We start from the raw sequence: 21459 nt of genomic DNA on the forward strand, positions 1-21459 counted from the left end.
TGGCCAGATTCTGATAATATTCCTCACTGAACCACAACCTTGAAGAAAGACCATTTAGTTTGTCTGTCCCCCCTCGATGTGACGCCGTCCAATCTTGGGTTATTCACATTTTTTAAAAGGTTCTATCCTAATTTTCTTGCCGAATTTGACGTGTTGGACTTCGAAACTGGGTAAGCAGAAGTATGTCAGTGACTTTCCTGTGCCGAAATGTGTCGGAGAATATTCAAAACCCCTGTCCTGGTCTTCAGTGGTCATCGCCTTCCCAAAGTAAAACTAAATGGATCTGAAAAGGGTCTGAAGAACACAATAAGTTCAAGTTGGTGGTCTTAAAATTCCCAAGATCCCGGTGCGATTGGAATCAAACAAGTGCGATCAATATAGTCCCACTCTTTTTCTGCCAGGACTCAAGATGATCAGCTGCTAATGTGGAGCTGGATATTACAGAATACCTTCAGAATTCTGGTGGAATCCCTGCCTCAATGACCCTTTATTTGACTGGGCATTATGTAATGGCTTATGGAGGGTAAATACAATTGCTAATTAAGAAGGGGGAAAATTTCCTAACACATTCTATGGATGTTCATATTATTTACAAGTATAAGGCTCAGATAGTACAACATATTATGCCTAAGATTACAGTTCCTTTTTAGATGAAAAATGTATAACAGTGGGAGTGAAAAGGAGCAGTATCCGCTCTTCACCACTAGATGTCGCCAAATACGCGCAAATATGGACGCGCCCTTGGTGCCTGTTTGAACGCCTCCAGCTAACAATTGGTTAAATTTTGACCTTTTCCACGATTGAATTAATGTAGAGACATTGAAACAGACGGTAAAAGGATGAACAGCATGCCAGCTTCGTAAAGCCTCAACTAAAGCAGTCTGCTGGAGCGCCGCCGTGCACCGGGTTTTCCTGCCAGGTGCACGGTGATCCCACCTGATCAGCCCTGCAGATAGTGGAGGCTGGAGTGTGTGAATGTGTGTGTGCACCGTGGAGGTGGAGCTACGATAGTTCCCCATTGGGTGAGAGTCCAGACAGGCGTACTAGACGGATTACTACCAGCGCCGCCGTGCAGTTAGTTAGTGTGAGGGTGACTGCTGAGCCTGCATCAGCTCGGCACCAAGGAGATCTTCCACTGCTTCTTCTTTTTTTTTTTTTTTTTTTTAAATCATTCCCCACCCCTCTCTCATTTTGACTTTCAATGGAAGCGGCGGTACTGAACCCCGCGATCATGACGGAGGTCGACTGCAACAGCAACACCCTGAGCGCGGAGCTGGAGGTGAAGAAGCTGCAGGAGCTGGTGCTGAAGCTGGAGCGCCAGAACGAGCAGCTCCGGACGCGGGCGGTGCTGCCACCTTCGCCGGCGTGCGTCCTCGGGGGCGCCGGGGGATACCGGCTGCCCAGCCCGCTCCCCACTCTGCTATGTCAGACATCCGTGGGTTTATTCGGGCCCCCAGACGAGCCCTTCGAGTATTTCCACCCACACGCGGTCGGGGACGGAGGAGCAGCCGCAGACGACGACGACGCCGACTTGGGAGAGGACGGATCCGAACCCTCGGTTCTGGAAGACCTGGAGCTTTTGGACTTGGATTCACTCTGCTCCTCGGATGAGAGCGAGGAAACGTGGTAAGTGTCTGTTGCAGGATGGGGGAATGAAATAAAATTAACCATTTGTTGCTTGTGTAAGTCACGAATCTCCCACGCAAAGGTCATGTGATCTGCCTGTGCAATTTGCATCATCATTCAATTTAATTCCTAATCAGATGGAAAAGCCTGGAAGCCAATTAGAGCTGCGACAAAGCCTCTCCTGCCCTGGAAGTGATCAGGCAGCTGGGAGAAGAGGCCACTTGTTATCAGGCCTTGATCAGGCTGCACCAAGCTTCCTCCACCACACTCACTATTTCATCAGCTAATTATATTTCCTGACATGTGTTCAGCTGGGCTCCGACAGGGAACCGAATTCTGGGCTCCAGCCATGCTTGACCCAAACTTCCAGCATTCAGGATACTTCAGCTACAGTCTGTGGAGGAAATCTCTTAACCTCCGGGTGGATTGAAGCAATTCCCATCAGTAATTTAGTAATCAGAGTTTTTTTTTTAAAATGGAATTAGCCACATGGGTCTCATTAAAGGTTATAAGGACCTAAATTGTCCAGGCTCAAAATGTTCAACCCTGGTGCAGTTGAAAGATGGTTGTTTTAATTGATCATTCAGCTCACCTGATCAACATCCAGTCTGGACCAGCTGATGATCACGATCTTTATGATATTTCTGTTTTGTTCTTCGGTTGTGTTTGACACATGCCAAGTTGCGCTGTGGGAGAAGTTTCTAATTATTTGCCTTGTTCATAGTAACCAGACTTCAAGACCCAATTTATTCAATTTGCATGAAAACAATGAACCTTTTTTTTTTCATTGGGATTAAAAATATCACTGAAATTTTTGCTTTTCAAATAATTTTACCCATTTTATGCCATTTTTTTTAACTGCAACAGTGACCAAAAACTCTAGTCTTTGTTGACTTTGCTTGATATAGAAAAGACAAGTTGGACTCCCACCCTGAGCCGCATATGGATAAAGGGACCCCGATCATTTATGTCTAAAAGCACATGGAAGGAACTGAAGCTTGAACTGAAGATTTTTTAAAAGCTGATTTTTTTAATTTATTTATTTTTTTAAATGTTGATTCATGTTTTATTTTAGTCCCTCCCTCTCAATAGGAATAGCAGCTGAGGTGTGTGTGTGTTGTCACATTTAGTTTAGACTTTCACCTGATGTCACTGATGGTTTTAATCAATAATTCAGCCTCTCCATGTTGCCCACTAAGCGGAATCCGGGGAGAGGAGGAAAATCTGATCCCCTCTCCCCTTGATCTGTGGAAATCTCGACTTAGTGGCACCAAAAACAGGAAGAGCTTCAAACAGAATAGAGGAAGTTCTCATAGGTTGGACAGGACTTTTGTAACCATGTGTATCTTCTTTCGGCTTTTCCCCTCAGGGGTCGCCACAACAAATCAACTTTCTCCATCTAACCCTATTCTCTGTATCCTCCTCTCTCACACCAACCACCTTCATATCCTCTCTTACTACGTCCATAAATCTTCTCTTTGGTCTTCCTCCAGACCTCCAATTCCAGCATCCGTCTACCAATATATTCACTATCCCTCCTCTGTACATGACCCACCCATCTCAGTCTGGCTTCTCTGCCCTTCTCTCCAAAACATCTAACATGTGCTGTTCCTCTGAGACTCATCCCTGATCCTATCCATCCTGGTCACTCCCAAAGAGAACCTCAACATCTTCATCTCTGCAACCTCCAGCTCTGCCTCCTGTCTTTTCATCATTGTAACTCTTTCTAGTCCGTACAGCATCGCTGGTCTCACCACTGTCTTGTAACCCTTTCCTTTCATTCTGGCTGATAGTCTTCTATCTCATAATACCCCTGACACTTTTCTCCACCCATTCCAACCTACTTGGACCCGTCTCTTTGCCTCTTTTCCACACTCTCTGTTGCTCTCGACTGTTGACCCCAAGTACCTGAAATCCTCCAACTTCTCTATCTCCACTCCCTGTAGCCTCACCGTTCCACCCGAGTTCCTCTCATTCACACACAATTTCTGTCTTGCTGCGACTAACCTTCAAACCTCTCCTTTCCAGCGCATACCTCCACCTCTTTAGATTTTCCTCTACCTGTTGTTGCAATCATGTGTATAATGGGTATAAATCCCAGTGACCTACGGAAACCGCCATCAAACGGCACCTGTCAGTTCACCGTTCCGTTTCCTGTGAGGATGTTGTCAGGGTGCAGACCTCGGCCAAGGACGCCCCGAGCAGAGAGCTCACCAAGGCCAGAAACCTGCTCTTCCGTTAAACGTAAACGGACAAGCGAAGCCCCCCCGTGCACTGTTATATATCTGAAACCCCGCGTCTCTGAATCTGTACTTCAGGAACGTCATGGAGACTGGTTCAGTATGCACACTGACTTAATCTCAGAAATTCCCACAGTCGCAGATGTACCTAGAGGACAAATAATAAAAGGTTGTCAGGATGCTGAACTGTCTTCCCACGATCTCTCTCCCTCTATTCCAGCCTACCCCAAGATGCTGAACTCTGTCTCTCTCTGCATGCTTCACCCTCTCCCTGCTCTCGACTGGATGCTGATAATATATTGAAACATTACCGCTTTTCTATTGCAAGACTGCTACTTGCCACTGAGAAAACCACCATGCTGCTATTGCAGAATACACCATTATTGTACTGCTTACTGACCTTTGCACTAAACTGTACACAAAAAACAAACAAAAAAAAACTGCTATTACTCTCTCTCATGCTGTGAAATATCAGTCTGCATCTGTATGCACTTTATACTTCATACCTCATAGTTTGTTTACATTCTAATGGAACAGTGCACTTGTGAATTTCATGTCAATGTGGGACGGTGAGAAACGTCATCTCGAGTCCTCTGCATGTCCAGTAACCGCAGAGAAATTGACAATAAAACTGGCTTTGACTTGACTTTGAAAAAGCCTTAGCATTCATGCAATGTTATTGACTCAGAGTGCTTCAGGTTCCACATAAAATACCTTTTTTTTTTTTTTTTTTTTTTTTTTTTTTTTTAAGTTTACAGAGCCTTTCTTTGTTATAGCAATACATATTTTTCTGTGGTGTCAATAAAAACAAAATGAAACCACATAAATGTCTCCCAAATTCTGACCAACAACTGGGAATGAATGCACAAGTTGGGTCTCTGAGCTGGTTGTCACGTGCAGTTTGCTCCCCCATCTATTATTGTCTTATGTTCGACACGTCTCGTGTCCGTTTTGACTTGTGGTCCGTGCTTGTTTCTCCAGGTTGTATGAATCCCCCAAAGCCAGGGAGTCTCCCGACAGCTCCCTCACCCCTCTGCAGTGGTGCCGGCAGGTCCTGGATTGTCCCAAGTCAGAGGTGGAGGCTGCGAGACGGTCGCTGTCCCTGCGACTGGAACAAGGTTAGCCAAGGGTTCTTTGTGCTGCTTTACTTGTTCCCGTAACTCGCTGAAAGAATTCTCATTCTTTATTTTGTGTCGCAGCAAAGCTGCACAATTTAGAATGACGGCACTTTGAGATAGGTAGTGATTTTAACAGAAATAGGCCGGGGTACATTAAAGAGGGGATATATTTTTAATGAATCAACAGACAAACTCTTGATGATTTGCAAATGTGAGTCTTTTATTCAACTAAAGTCCTTATTGTCTGAGTTCCCTTCTAAATAATTTAGGATTCTTTATGTTTCTCTGTCAGAGTTGGATATCTATCTATCTATCTAGTGAACCTTTTAAGGATCAGTGTGAGATGCTTTGAGTCTCTCACATTTTAAAAATAAATAAAAAAATGTAAATGTAATTTGATTAAATGTAAAATTAGTACCTCTTAGAGATCTGCAATTCAAGGTTTAGACCTTCAAAAAAGAGGGAGGAAAACAAGGTAATGAGCGGTTTATAAATAAGATTGAAATCAGATTCTATGAAATTAAGCTGATTGGCTAATTTACATACAAAGGAATGATAATCAATAAATCAATTTTAATTGAACTGAAAATAAAAATGTCATTGGTTAGTATATACACAAGACAAGATCTTTTGAATTTAGTTCCATGTCGTATAATGAATTTACCTTTATTTTGCCAATTTATTTGATTTGGACCATTCTGTTCATTCATATCGGTGACATGCAGTCAATTGAGGCAGGAGAGGCCATTGGAAAGAAAAAAAATGGAAAAAAAAGAACGAAATTATTCATTAGTGATTTGCACTATAAAAGTATTTTTCATTTAACTTCAGCAGCTTTAGATTTTTTTTATTCAAAATTGCTGGATTATCACATTTACTGTTCAAATATTGAGAAGAGACATGCGGTGAGGCTGCGGGCTGTTGAGCCTCACCGTAGTTTGATTAATGACGGCTGACTCCTGGCATGGTCTGCACGAAGACCGTATTTCGGTCTCTCTGTATGCCGCTATTAAAACGTTGAAACGCTGTTGCTAAATGAACTACATTTCCAATGTACAGTGTTTTTTGTCAACAACTGTCTGTGTGTTACTAGTTTCTTGTGTTGAGCGATCATAAAACGGCTGTGAAGAGCCACTAAGTGAGGCACACAGTTCTCCTGCCTCATGGTAGGGGGAAGAAAGCCGATACGAGATTTTAAACGTAACCCGTTAACTGCTGGCAATCAAATGGTGACTTAGCCACTCTGTAGGGTTCATATGTTTGCATGTTTGGACATTGATTGTGATGAAGTCAGTGCCTCCCCAGTCATGAACCTCACCGCACGTAACTGGCCCACATATTATGATCTTGTACAAACGTAACCAAGATCAAATATTTTCAATCATTTCCCATCAACAATTGCAATGAAATAACCGACTCCTCAACATTTCTTGACCCGTGAATGTGCGTCGCCATCAACCCTGCTCTGTGTGGCCGCCTGGAGGATATACTTCTTTATTCTCTCCCTTTTTTCACATTTATGGCTTGTTAGTCCGCCACTTTCTCTGAAGTTTATTTGATGACCCCCTCCGGACGTCTTTCGCTCTCACCTGCTGTCGATGCTTCTCGCCTGTCCGCACAACAACCTGCCACAGCGCTCGGGGCAGACGTTGCCTGAGACGGGATGTGGAGGAGGCAGATTAGCTGGCTCTCCGGTCTATTTAGAACAGACCGTTTTAGACGAACACAGCAGCTGACTCACCTTCAGCGGTGCAACCCCCCTCACACACAGCACCAACGGCTTCTGACTGACAGTGTGTTCGTTTTGCTGTTAAAGCTCCCTCTTACCGTTTGGTCACTCTGAAGTCTTAAAATAAACGGTACTCTTCTTCAGCCTGTGATCAAATCACCCTTGAAGTTTTATGGGAGTGACGCCGGATATTTTTATGTAATCTGCTACAAAACCTTCACGGTGGAAGTAATGCTTGTAAAACATTGTATGCTTTTTTTTTTTTTTTTTTTTTTCAATTCCTATATTTAAGACGACCCTCCAAAGTAAATATCAACGATGTAAAAGTACTGCCCTGCATTGTGAAGTATATAGATTTTCAGTAAGCTTTTTTTTTTATAAATAACCTGTAGCTACCGCAGGCTGCATATTCCCAACCATTCCTGCTTCTTTCTGAAATAAAGCAGCTATGGATGGATCAGGAAGCAGTAGCATCACTAAACAGAGATATTTGTTAGATATTTAGAAATACTCCTCTATATTCAAGCAGAGTATCTTTTCTTAGCAGAGCAAATAACTTCATATCAGGCTTAAACTTGCGTAAAGGCAACTCACATTTTAAGGTCGACTACTTGAAAGCACAGCTTAAAGATGATGGCCACTCTTGTTCCAGGGATGAAAATTCCCAGATTTCCTATTTAATGGTTATTATTGTGAGCCATAGCTATGTAAATATCCACAGGAAACAAGATAAAAATACTTAACAAATTTTTTATTTATAGTACTTCTATATAGTACTTCTACCAAATCTATTATCATTTCTTATCTTTTTTTTACCTGCAAAGGCAAATGCTCCTTCCTGATATATCAGCAAAATTTTAGTGTGGTGGATTTGTTTACAGCCTTGTCGAATGTGGTCTGAATGTTTAAGTTAAATGTGAGGTCTCATGCATGTTTAGAAGTATCACATTCTAACAATATATATAAAGAAAATACCTTAAGAATAAGAACAACCTTATTCATCCCAAAGGAAATTGTTGTGCCAGGGTTTCAAGTAAAATATAACAATAATAAATAATAGTAGGAAATTGTATAAACAGTGAAAAAAAAGGGGGGGAGAATAAGAAATACAAATACCAAAAAGTGTCAAAGTCAAGGCTATAAAGTGTTTAACCACCCCACTTGGATGCAAATTCCAAAACTAGCTTTAGCATCAAGCTAACATCCCTTCAATATGATTATTCTTCTTAATGTATTACAATTTGTGCAGTCTGATTTCATTTTCATTGCTTTGATTTGATACTTAAGAATTATCTTCTATTTTAATTTTTTTTACTGAAAAAAATTGTTTCTGATGTCAAATTTAATCAGCAGCTAGTTGGAATCTTTGTAATGAAACCGTTGCAGGTTATACAATTAAGTTGTAAAGGCTGCTTGAAAGTACGAATGGCATTGCTTGACATTTTATTTCACGTCTCCTTCATTCTCCTCTTCCTCTGATGCCACTCTGAGCAGGTTAGTGTGACAAATCGCTGAGGCTGACAGGCTATAATCAGCACTTCCTCATAGTATTAAGAAGATCAGGATCCCGGTCACCTGACCTGTGTGGCGTCGTATGAGGAGTTGCTGAGGAAACTGTGGTCCTAAGGATTTTAGGAAGGAAAAGTAAATATCACAGCTAAATACCTCGTGTGCAAGGCCACAACTGACTTTTTTTTTTTTTTTTTTTCAAACTGTCATGGTTTGATTTATTATTTATTTATTTATTTTTTCTTAGATAAAATATCCCTTAAAAGATTTGAAATGTTGATCTGTTTTCCCAAAAGATTACCTCCTCAAATGTCCAAACGATGTTCAGTTCGCATTGAAAGAAATGAAAAGAAACTGTCGTAAGGCCGCAGAGAAAGAAAGGAAGCCGGAACGAAGACCAGCACCAGCACTGATGTCTGACCTGTGGAAGTGGGGTGTAGAGGTTTTGTTGCAACCTCTACTAAAAGACTGCTGAGAGATGTCGGAGTCAGGGGCCAAAGGCAGCGCACAGCCATAAAAGAACCGTGTAAGGCAGCCTCCTCCGGTTGAGGAGAAAAGATCTCCGCTCGGCTCCAATCTGAGGGGCCGAGCGGGGCCCGAGGGGATGCGGTCATCATTGCTTGAGGCGGGAAGAGGGCAACTCCGCCATGCATGGTCCTGGGGGAAGGCTACCGCTTTTTATAAGGCAACTCCCCTGAGCAATTGGGCATGGCACGCAAGCTCAGGACTGCTCACCTGCTGCTGGCCACCTTTGAGTGTGTATTATGTTAAGGCAGAAACACAACAAACTCGGGTAGACTACTGAAGATGTGCTCCCGATTTCAGGCTTGTTTTTTTACTGGTGTCTCTTGTATGCGCCGACTAAAAGGGTTACAGCATTTTATCCTGTGTTCACTGAATCAAGATGGTCACATTTCACGAGCCAGGATTAGAGAATGACCTGTTGGAATACGGTGATAACAAAGGGATTAGTTCTTGCAGCTCTAAGCACGTGTCTTTTATTAAATGAAATCTACAAAAAGTTTTTATTTTGGTTACATCATTAAACCCGACTGACATTTTGAAATAGCTTTAGTTTGTTTATTTTACTGCTTGAAATAGACGAGTTATTGGTTAAGACGTGTGTCTTCGCTGTAGTCGAGTCTGTGGAGGCAGAGGATTGTGAACGGAGGCGGCGGCTCCCATGGCTGCAGCTTAACACTCCTCTAATGAGGAGATGGGGCTCATCTCACCCTCTGTAGGCGTGTTTGCATCTTAGTCATTTAATTAAGTGTGTATGGAGAGGATGTTGATGGCCGCACTGCTCTTTCACTGCAGCCTTTTCATTATAGAGATGTGCTTTGGTCTCATTTGCTGCACGGACCGAACACTGACATGGAAAGTGAAGTTGAAACGCTAGTAAACACCCAGGGATATTGTCATTTTTGGTGATGGCCGTATGGTGACTCCTTTTGCTTAGGATGCATGATCATGGCATGTCTGACCGTGTGAATGGGAAGTGTGTTCAAGGACTGTTCACCAACGTTGGTCGTACCGGACCCCCGTTCGGGTTCCGGCATCTGAAATTGCACCAGCCGTGCAGCTTGTTGCATCAGAGGCATCGAGCGAACCTGCACTAGACATGCTAATGGTCCTCTGCAGAGGAATCCTCCCACCAACTGCGGCCTGCTCTCGCTCTCCCTCGCCTGAGGTTGGGTACAGTGAAATGAGGTGCTGTTGCCATAGAAACGGTTTACATGAAAGAAATGCTTCACCTTCATAGCGAAGTGGCTTATATTAGTATTGACAGGTGAACGAGGAATCCTCCCGATCTCCGACTGTATTGAGGCTTCAGTAACACACAAAAAAACGCGCATAATTCTGCATATTTCTTCGCTCCGTGCCATCGCACAGCCTCAGACAACAAATGCAGTTACTGTCAGTACTAACCAAGGTGTGTGTGTGTGTTTTTTTTTTTTTTTCCCATTTATTTTTCCTGCACCACTCTGCACCGGGTACGGTTGTATTGTCTGCAAGGCTCTGTTGTGCTGAATCCTGCTTTGTCCTCCTCTGTGCCGAGCACGTGTGTTGCTGCTGCTGCCGCTGAATGGAGCAGCTGGTGCCAGTCACAGTGTGCTGAGGTAACCAGACAGCGCTGCCCGCCGCTCAGAAATGTCTTTACGTCTGCAGAGCCCGTCTTTGTATTTGTAGGATTCATGCCAGGTCCAGGAAATGTTTTGGATCTATTTGTATTTGACTAATTGAAAAATGTGCTTTAAGGTTTCTTCTAAGAGCAAGTGTCATTGTAGTAAATGCAGGTATTTGTATATATTCAGTAAATGTTGATTGAATTTTTTCCTTGATTTATTTTTTATTAATTTTTCTTTTTTTAATTTCCTTCCAGTGAAAAAGCCTTTGAAACATTTTAAATTGGAGGCTTAAGCCATTCTATAATCTCTAACTTTTTTAAGTCTACGCAGTAAATCATTTTGCATATATGCAGGGAATATTTTGGAGAATCTCGAGCAGGGTTTGTCCGGTTGGAGGTCAGGTCACACACAGGGGTCTGCGTTCCTTTCTAAAGATAATTTTCCAGGGCTTTTTAAGGTAATGGGCTCACTTATAACGGCCGTAGAATCTGACAAAACAGAGTTCTTTTCTGTGGTTATTTTTATGTCCAAATAAACTTGAAGGCTAGTAAATACATTTTAAAGGAAATATGACAACTTAATTTCAGAGTGAACAACATTTAGCATTGTTGGTCTAGCTGTACACATTTTCCCTGAAATTGACATTTGTTAACCCTCGTGCGATCTTAACATTGTGTTTATGCCCCTGGTCCTACGGGTCAAAAATGACCCATAAGACAATCTTTGTACCCTAGTGGTGTACAGCCCACATGGAAACATAAATAAAAAAGAAGTATCACTTTTTCTAATTATGGGGTCTCTTTAGGAAAAGTCATAAAATTTCAAGTTGGGAAAAAAAATAGGTTAAGGTGTTTTTTTCTACAGCTAAACATGGGTCACTTTTGACCTGCAAGACAACACAAGGGTTAATGTAACTGGTTAATAAAACTGCAATTTAATTTAAATGCCTTTTTTTTTTCTCTCTCTCAAGGAACTGAAGTGGAGGCAGTAACTGGTGAATTTTCAAAGTGTAACTTAAACAGGAGGCTACCTATATATTATCTACGACGACACACTGGACACACACACACACTGGCTACAATTTGATTTCATGTTGTTGCCTCATCTGTGTGCCTGTTTGTTGTAGCAGCCGCCAAGAACAGTATAACAGCAAACAGGGTTTTGTTTAAATAAAAACTACTCAGTCGGCCTGATTTTTTTTTTTTTTTTTTTTTTTTTTTTCCCCCAAAAGTGTCTTAATATTTATACATAAGGTTGTCTGTGCAATTCAAGCTATTTGTAATGGTATTTTGCTTAAAAAAAAAAAAAAAAAGGAAAAATAATTCTAGCCTCGTGGCAACAAGGTCCTTGGTTTAATTCCAACCAGGTTCTTTCTTTGCATGTTCTCCCAGTGTGTGGGCTTCCTCAAAGATCGCTGGTTTCTTCCCGCTGTTAAAAAACATGCAGTTCATTGAAGACACTTAATTACCCAGTATGTGTCTGTGTGTCCCTGTGATCATCTGGCGACCGGTCCAGTGTGAACCCCGCCTCTCACCCAATGACAGCTGGGCTAAGCTCCATCCCTTCCCCCCCTCCATGGGACACTTGCAGAATAAGCCTTATCGATAATGAATGAATGAATAATTTCTACCCTTCTTCCTCAGTCTCTAGGTGGCGTAGCACCCTGTCCAGTCCCACCCCCTCCTCCTCCCCAGGCCCATCCCTGGGCAGAGTGGCTGGGGTGTCGCCCATCAGCACCTCCCCAGTCACCAAACCCTGTTCAACACCCCAGTCAGCTGAAAGACACGGTAACCACGCGGCCCGTTTCCTCTCGTTAATGACGACTAATTGTTGCCTTCAGTTTCAAAATTTGATACGTTCTCGGGCGAGCGCTTTTCTGTGAAATGTCACCAAGACTTTCAAGCCTCTTTTTAAAAATTTAAAGCAATAAAATAACTAAATAATGCAGAATATGGTAACTAAGTCGAGCTGTTCATAAAAAATGTAGGCTATTTTGACAGATATGTATTGTATTCTAAGACATTAGTTTTTATCCAAGCAAATAAATCTTTAGGCGAAGTTGATGGATCCACAGACGCATGTGAGTCGGTTTCATTTTATCCGGTGACTTAGTCTTTGTTTAAGCTTTGACTGACGTTTGTTAAATAGCAGCTGTTTTCTGTCGGAACTCTGATTTGGTTTAACCTGAGCACACATTCAAAACGGATGTTTGGCTGAACAGGTTTTTACCTTCACAATTGAAATGCTAATTAGCATTTCTAATTGCTAATTAGTCACTTTCTCATCGCTTTGTCTATCTTAAGAGCTGGTGGCTATTTACATTATACTTTGTAAAGATGTTAAGTCTCAAGTAATGGGCATGGTTTACATATAATTCATTTTTGCAAACCGCTTTCCCTGAGTATTTTTTTTGGATTTTATTATTCTATATATTCTGGTTCTGTCTCTATTGGCAGTAGTATTTTTCTGAATTTCAATTATTTAAATGTGGAGACAATAGGAAAAATAGGCATAAATGAATCAAATCCTGTAGTATTTTCCTAAACCTTCTTTTTCCCCCTCGTCTTGATGCCTCCCCCCCCTTAGCTCCATCTCTCTCCTCCCCGCTCCACCCAGTCCTCCACCGGACGCTGAGTCCCATTGGGAAAGAAATCTCCCCGGTATCTGAGAGGACTCCCACATTCTTCCCTCACCTCACCCGCAGTAAGCCAGCTCCCTCCGCTTCACGCCGCCAGTATATATAATCACATTATTATGCTTTGCAGGTAAACTCCACTCTAAACGAAACTGGGTCAGCTGCATGTTTCCTCCCATATTACTTAAAGTAGCAAGCGGTGGGTGTATTTGTGTTCAAACTGTCAAACAGCCTTGTGTAGGGATGCCGCCTGCTCATTACTGGTCACTTTTCTTTGTTACTGTGTTTGTATGAAAGCAACTGGGTCACAGATGCCAGTATATTATTTGTGATGGGGGGGAAAAAAAATGATTATTTCAGATTCAGTGAGGGCAGAGCTGCAGGGAGAGAGAAAAGGGCTGCATTGGAGAGCAGCTCCACCCTGAAGGAAGTGAGCTCATGGGTTGTTTTACCCAAGGCGCAATTCCATGATAGCTCGCCCTCAAACAAGAGCGTGGCTCTGAAACACTGAGCCGCGTGTCTTCGGATCTAAACTGATGTTCATCGGCCACCTCGGACACGTCTACCCTTTCTTGGTAGCTATACTGTGTGCCGTGAGAGACATTTATCCTCTTGCGTGTAGACCTCTGTGACAACTTCGATTTATTTAAGTTGAGCTAGATTTTTTTTTTTTATTTTCATGTCTTGCTTCTCAATTAGAACTCATACTGGGAATGGACTAAAGTAAAATTTATTTTTAAAATGCTTAATTTTTTTCATAGCAAAACTGCGTATAAGAGATTGGATATATTGTCTTAAGATGTCCTCTCATTTCAAATGTTTTCCATGAGCATTGGTTGCTTGGCAAAATGACCAACTTCATTTTGAACCCATGTTGGATAACAGTGTCCTTGTTCAAATATGTAAATTAGAATTAGCTAACAAGAAGTAGGGCAGTCTGTTTTATTACATCATCTTATGATGTATTTTGAGGTCGATTTAAAAGTAAGACTAGACCAAACATGAGCTACCTATGTATTAAAGAAGTGATTAAAATAATCCATGCCTCCACCGGCTCAGTTCTGGTGAGAAGATTGCAGCAAGACTGTGAACAAACCTGTTAGATAACGTTTCTGCCCCACTAGTGCTTAATCTGTCCTTATTCTGAAAGCTGTTAGTTCGGATCCTTCATCTTTGTGTAGCAGAACTTCAGCAGAGGCTTTTCGCCTTTCCTATTTCTCTTAACCGAGTGTAGCGGAGCAGCTAAGTGACCTCATTATTGATATTCAGTGCCGGAGCGCAGCAGGCCAGGTGAGATGAGTGGACGGTGGAAATGATGCACGAGTAGCTCTTTTGATCGGTGTCGTTTGTGTTTGAAGGCCGCAGCCTGCGGCTCTCGGCCCTCAGCCCGCAGTCGTCCGTGGACAGCGACATCGGCGCTTCGGAGATGGAGGACGACTCCATCGCTCTCGGATACAAATTGCAAGACCTCACGGACGTGCAGGTCATGGCTCGGCTGCAGGAGGAGAGTAAGTCGCTAACATCAAGCAGATCGACCCATCCTGTACAAAGGATGGAGGGTCATTGGAATTCTAATGGTTGAACCCAGTGTATTGATCTATAGGGCTGTGAAAAATGTTTAAAAGCTATTCTTATTCAACACCCATTACACTTTGCACTTGCACAATGTCAAGGTTTACCTGATAATCATCACAATGATTATAAGATTTCTATAATTGTGATAAATATAAGGGGAAATAGCCCCTTTCTTATATTTATGGTATTTAGAGGTTTGGAAAAGAGTGTGTTTGATACAAACAGTCACCGTCAGTCAAATTTTACCATTAGTTCTTTGATGACTTGCTAAATCTTTGGTTGGTTCATTATTTTTTTTTTTTTTATATTTTCATACTTTTTTTTACTTGTGAATTTTCTCATGACTTTAGAAACATTCACATGGATCGGCTGATGGGACAGATCATTAAAAAGAATGAAGGAGATTAATAAATTGTGAAAAAGCCAGATTTTCACAGCACAAATCATTGAAGTCTGGAAATGTTATTTTTAATATGAAACAAAACTAGCATACAGTATCACGATGCCTTATCCAGGCTATGAAAAATTTGAGATTTGGTCATTCCTGTATAAACCAATCGAGGCCATTAGTAAAATTAATGTGACGAAAAGGAGTTTACATTTTATTGCTTCTGCTCCGTTGGTCTCTTATCTGTGTGTCTTGTGTGTCGTTGCACTTCTGCTGCTGACCATCTGTCTCTATTGTTTCCTGTCTTCTAATATTTTAACATATGGCACTAGATCTCAGAGCTCATCGCTACTTCAGCTTCATTAACCCCATGAGGTGATGTGTGTGTTTGTGTGTGTGTGTGTTTGTGTGTGCATGCATGCATGCGTGCGCTGCTCCTCAAATCTAACCCCCCCCACCAGGTCTAAGGCAGGACTACGCCAGCACCTCATCTGTCCTGGCCAACCGGCGCAGCCAGAGCTTCAACTTCCAGCTCAGCCAGCTCAGCGCCGGCCCCGACCTGGAGGAGGAAGACGAGGAGGACGACGAAGACTACGGCCTCCTGCCTCCTCCGCAGCCGCGTCTCACCCGTCTGCCGCACTCCCACACTTTCTCCAGCATCCGAGACTGGCGAAGAAGCTCCAGCCTCCTGTCCACCCCTCCTTCCACCCCCTCCACCCCCCCTTACCCTACCGTTGGGTTCGCATTTCAAGCGCAGCCCCAAACCCAACTCCAGGGACTGGGCCTTGGCCTGGGCCTGGGCAGCCCCCCCTGCGCAGCCGAGCAGCAGGGTTTCAGACCAGGATCAGGTGAGAGAAGCCACTCTTAACACCATCTGTCTGTGTGTAAAATATGTCCCTTGCACAGACTCCAGGTTGTTCAAATGTAAAACGGAAACAAAATGAAGCTGCAAGGTAGCAATATCACATGCATGACAACATATCAGGAATTCTCTGTGCAAACGTGAATCTTAAGTGTCATAAAATTCTGGACAAACAGTCATTTGATAAAATGATACGTCAATCGGACTTCCTTGTTAATTGTATGTACAATCAGACCAGAATACTCCAAAGTTTCACTGGTAAAATATTTGATAAATTTTATGGCATTTCACTCAGGGTGATTCCAGCATCACAGATCGTGGTCAACAGAGATCGGAACAAAAAGCTGCACAAAAAGTGCATCTGACTTTTTTAAATATACACTTTAAATAAAAGATGTAGTGTTCCTATATGGTGCTGCTGCTTATAATTTCCTAAAGGAAAAAAAAATTGCAAATTCCTGGGTGGTATCTTGCTTTTTTTTTTCCAAATCAGTTAATGTAAATTTTAGAAGTCAATGTACGTTTTTCATTCATTTTCTTTTACGAAGAAGCATTTGTGAATCAGCAAGCCAAATGTTTGTTACATTTTAAAAGAATGGGTTGCATCAAAGAATGCTAAGCTACGGACCAGAAATTGTTAAATTTGAATTTTAAATGATAATTATCAGTACCTGGTAAAATCAACAATTTGATTATCATAATATTGTATTGAATGCTAATATTGCAGCCATTTGATTGGCCCTCTAACCTTAGGCTCTCTGGGAAACTTGTGATGGTAAAAATAGTTACCTAGCTTTCTTCCAGTTCAGATGTTGTTTAGTATCTTCCCAAAGGCCCTGCTATTCAGGGCCTTCAGCAAACTTTTTTTGTTTTTTTAAGAGCTCTTTGGGTGACGCCTCGCGTCCTCAGTTACCTCCGTAGAGGCACAGCTGTGGTGCCCTCGAATTGCTGCAAGAACTGCTTAATGCAGTTCTTGGGAAATAATCCAGTAACTTCAGCTGTTCACCTTCAAATAATTTGGTGACCTAAAAACAAAAAAGGGGTCAAAATTAAAGCAGGATTGCTGCCATCGCCTAGTACTTAGTGCCCTCTTGGGGATGAAGCTCCAAAACTTCCCACAATCCTGCCTGCGGAGAAGTAAGAAGTCCCATTCAGTACCAGTTCCGTTTCCTGTCGACGGCATTAGCTCCTTGCTGCTTATTTGAAATGAGCAACTATCATCGCTGAGTGCGAATCAATCCTATCTCTGTCTCCATGTTTTGTATTTGACACGTTTGTGTGTATTTACTGTGTGTGCGTACGTTATTGGCCACGTTGTTTTGGGGGGACTTCATCATGGCCTCCAGCCGAATATGACAGTAAGTCAACGTTTCTTCTCCACTCAACCGCAAATTTAAAAGGAATGCAGCCTCAAGCCAGAAAAGTTGCACATTATCCGTTATGTGTTTTGTCGAGGGTGTTAAAACCCTCTGATTAATTTACCGCTGGCTTTTTCACCTTGGTCTCATTCAGAGAAATCTGTGCTCTGTTAATCGTGTGACGCCCCTGACTGACCCGTGATGATGCTCTAACCCCTTAATAATAACTCTGTCTAAGCCTCTTGTACAACCGTTCTAAAGCCCTCTGACTGGCATGTGTTTCCGCTCGGAGGCGGAGAAGAGAGAGTTTGATGGGATTAGAGCTCGAAGTGTATATCAGACTGAGGAGGCTGGAAACGGGTGTACGTTTTAAATGAGATCACCGCTAGCTTTACATGCCAACTCAAAGGACGAGGTTATATAAAGGAACCAGCATGAACACAAACCCTCACTGTACATATTCTTTTCACTTATATTGCAGAATGTGTATTCATTTTGACTTCTTTCATGCAAAAATATAGCAAACTATTTTTAAATTGGCTTTTTTTGTGCAATTTCATGGAGATTCTTGGGTGATTTGTGGCAGACGTCTTGCCATGTTTATGCTGGACATTTGCTGATGTGTTGAGTGCAAGGAATTTTTCCTAAAAACATTTTATCTGTAATCGCTGCAGCTTAAACAGTCTACCGCTAATCATTTGAAACGTCACCTTCCAGAAAAGTGTCTTTCGGCTCATCGTGTGGGTGTTTGTCTTCGTTAGATAAGCTGCGGAGGAGCATGCCTAACCTTGTCAGAGCTCCAAGCATTTCCAGTGTGCCCATTTCAACAAATCCTAGCGCTTCCCCTTCTTTGCTTCGTAACAGTCAAAGCTTTGATTCATCCAGTGGCCTGGCCCGCCTGCAGTCCTCCCGTAAGACGGAAGCGCCTATAATTTCTAATAATAAAATCACTCCAACACCCTCTTGAACCTTTTATTAATAAATAACCCTATATTTACTGTTACCTACTCAACAGTCCCTGCTCCAGGCCAGCTGCAAAACAGGGTTCAGAGTGTGGGCAACTTCTCTTCATTGTCACGGCAACCACTGAAGGCCACCGCCTACGTCAGCCCCACAATCAAGGGCTCTGCCTCCATGTCGACCTCCGCCAGCCTCCAGTCGCTGAGCGGCGGCAGCTGCAGCAGCGGGATCCCCCTGCTCAGTAAATCATCGGTGGGGCTCCCCGCCTCGGCCCCATCCACGCCGCGTAGCAGCCTGCCCCGGCCCGCCTCCTTCAACGGCAGCGCGACCTCCACGCCCCGCCATAAGATGGTCCAACCAACGCGGAGGTACGAGATACGCTTTGCAATTTTTCTTAAAAATAAAATAAGAGCAGCTGGTTATGTTTAAAATATCTCTCAGGGTGAATTTGAATAGTTTCTATCAAACAGTAACAACAATAAATCAGCTACACGAATGACCGTTGTCATATTTCGAATGGAAAAAAAACTGTTACTGGGGTCAAACCAGACACAAATTTAACTTTTTTTTTTTTTTTTTTTTTTTTTTTATAAAGTGAATAAGAAATCCAAGAAAAAAATGTTCAGTAGGTTATTATTATTCCTCAATTATCCCAAAAAGACACTATTTCTTTACGATTTAAAAGCTTACATGTTAGTTTATACATGTGTGCATGAATGTAAGTGTATATATGTGTGTGTGTACATATATATATCCATGTTGTTGTGATAGTCACACATTCGCTGTCTGAGATGTGATGTGTGTGTACATATATTTTTTTTTGTCTGAACAGATTCATCTTGTCTAATAATTGCATTTGATTCAGTGTTCGTCTGACCATGTTCATGTGGTTGTGATGGTCCCACATTCGCTGCCTGAGATGTGGTGTGTGTGTGTACATATATTTTTTTGTCTGAACAGATTCATCTTATTGTGTAATAATTGCGTTTAATTCAGTGTTGGTCTGACCGTGTCCATGTGGTTGTGATGGTCACACATTCGCCATCTGAGATGTGACATTGCTTCTTCATTCCTCAGCCTACTGACGCCTCCAAAGAGCTTGTCTGCCCTCAGTGCTCTCCGTGACAGCAACTGGAGGGACGGCTGCTACTGACGCCCGGATCCACCGGCGCCGCAGTGACGCCCCGCTGGCCGGGGTAACTCACTGCGCCCCGGTAAGACTCGATGGATGGTCACGGTTCACAAGTGCGGCCCGGCGTATAATTCCATCCGGGTGCTCTGGGGCATATCTCCGGGTAAGGTGGAGATTTCGGTTTTATTTATTTGAAGATTTGAGGGTATGCACATCAGGTCTGGTTAACTTGACACCGAGGTCAGTCTGTGCCAAGAGGGAGTCGTTCCCTGCTGCTCCTGTGCAATAAACCACTGGCTGTCAGGTACTAGTCATACTAACCTGCTGAAGAGGGCTGCCAGATTTTTCTTCTTTTTTTTTTTTTTTTCTTTTTAATAGCTTTGCGATACTGTATTTCTTTATATATTTCTTTTGATTAAAACTTTGACTAATCAGGTGTTTTCCCTCTGGCAAGAAGTGCCAACGATGCTGCTAAAATTGAATCAGTCCCTGTTGGTTCGGGCACATTTGGTTGTTTTTAAAGGTAACATGTTTGTGTGCAAAGCTGATTAACTAAGTGTGCATATAATATTTATTAATGCAATATTAGTGAATTTTTAAATGTGAATCTTGACCAAAATGAAACGTCTGAATGTGTTTACAAAATTGTGTCACAGCCACGTCACACAACTTTGCGCGTACTAACACTGTTGTTCATGTTGCACTTTGTATAAATTTCTACTCTTTATGTTTGGTTTACTAAGGTTTTCACATTTGTTTACATTTAATCTTCTGGTTTTTGGGGAAATAAGTTGTTCACCTGTTTTGGGGAGAAATCAAAAGTACACATGGCATAAATGTAGCAGCCTTTGTAATATTGAATTGGTGTTTTGAAATTGACAGTCACCATGGCACATTTCTCACAATCCTGATACTTTGTTACTGTGACTTTAATAAAATGCACTGAATTAAAGCTGTTTTTTTTTTTTTTTTTTTCCATTTAATCTTGGGTGTAAGTGTGAAACTCTTGACTACAAGTTTGAAATTCTTTCTAATACACTTGACCTCAGCTTTGGAAACTACTTGTACACTTCCTCATTTAATAAAACCCCTTTTGTGTCACTGAAACTGCCTGATTTAAGTGATTGGTATATTTAGAAGATGGAGTTGGTCTGCGTCATTTCAGTGTTGCCATCTAGTGGCGGGATTTCATGGAAAGCTCGACATCAGCCGAACACAAAGAACTGGGTCAAAAGGAAAGCAGGTTAGTTTGATTTGTAAAGATAATTTCTGACCTTTCAAACCTAAACTGAGATATGTGTGGAACTGAAGTTTTCAGTAACTAGTCTTACACCGTCCATTGTGTTTTTTTTTTTTTTTTGTTTTGTTTTTTTTAAGCTGCATTTACATGCTGTAGTAATTGATTATTACAGGTATAGATTCTAGACCACTTAGATGGATAAGGAGACTCATGGAAGTAAACAGGCACCAGACCACCATGACATTGTCTTACTAGAGGAACAAAAGGAATCCACAGCATCCAACGCCTGTATTGACATTTATCTATTTGTGAGCGATTATTCATCAGACTCTGCAATGGTTGAAGTTCCAAAGTCAAATAATACATTTCAACAGATATTCAAATGTATTTCTCAAGCACCTTTCCATCAACAGGAAAATCTCTGGAGCCATTTCTCTTCAAGATTGACCGAACCTTAGTGCCATCTAGTGAAACAGCCTGTATTTTAATCACTTTCTGGCAGAGGTCTTTCCTTAAATTATTACAAACAAATATTTTCCTGATTTTAATTTCTTGTGTATATAAATGTGAGATGACTGAGAAGTTATATGAATCTAAAAAAAACTCTGGCTCATTTAAATGTATGTAAATATATTCTGTGTATGTGTATATGTGTTTGTGTGTATGTGTATATGTGTGTGTATATGTTTGTATGTGTGTGTATATAAATACATGTATATGTGTGTATATATGTATGTACGTGTGTGTGTGTTCATATGTATGTAATTGTGTGTATGTGTGTTCATATATATGTGTGTGTGTGTGTGTGTGTGTGTGTGTGTGTGTGTGTGTGTGTGTGTGTGTGTGTATATACACATGTATGAGACACGTACCGTACACACGCACACACACTAAAAGGTCTACTGTACTTTTATTATCAACCAACATCTATTACGGACAGCAGTTTAGAGCTGCTTAA

At 41.9% G+C, this 21459-nt stretch overlaps 1 protein-coding gene across 3 annotated transcripts; it reads left to right on the forward strand.

Moving 5' to 3' along the window:
- The first annotated feature begins 832 nt into the window (after positions 1-832).
- Positions 833-20368, forward strand: LOC147233529 (SLAIN motif-containing protein 1-like). 3 transcript variants are annotated; one of them, XM_086148440.1, is made up of 10 exons: positions 833-1626; positions 4848-4984; positions 11995-12138; positions 12938-13054; positions 14345-14494; positions 15411-15797; positions 17158-17169; positions 17931-18080; positions 18185-18497; positions 19207-20368. In XM_086148440.1, the coding sequence occupies exons 1-10, from the start codon at positions 1202-1204 to the stop codon at positions 19280-19282; spliced, it is 1911 nt and encodes a 636-aa protein (XP_086004566.1). In that variant the 5' UTR covers positions 833-1201; the 3' UTR covers positions 19283-20368. The 3 variants fall into 3 exon arrangements, with proteins under 3 accessions (XP_086004566.1, XP_086004567.1, XP_086004568.1); XM_086148441.1 differs by lacking the exon at positions 17158-17169; XM_086148442.1 differs by lacking the exons at positions 11995-12138; positions 12938-13054.
- Positions 20369-21459: the final 1091 nt, after the last annotated feature.

Source organism: Fistularia commersonii, chromosome 6 (genome assembly GCF_037954325.1).
Source record: "Fistularia commersonii isolate RoL2024-O1a breed Wild chromosome 6, RoL_Fcom_v1.0, whole genome shotgun sequence".
Classification (NCBI taxonomy): Eukaryota; Metazoa; Chordata; class Actinopteri; order Syngnathiformes; family Fistulariidae; genus Fistularia; species Fistularia commersonii.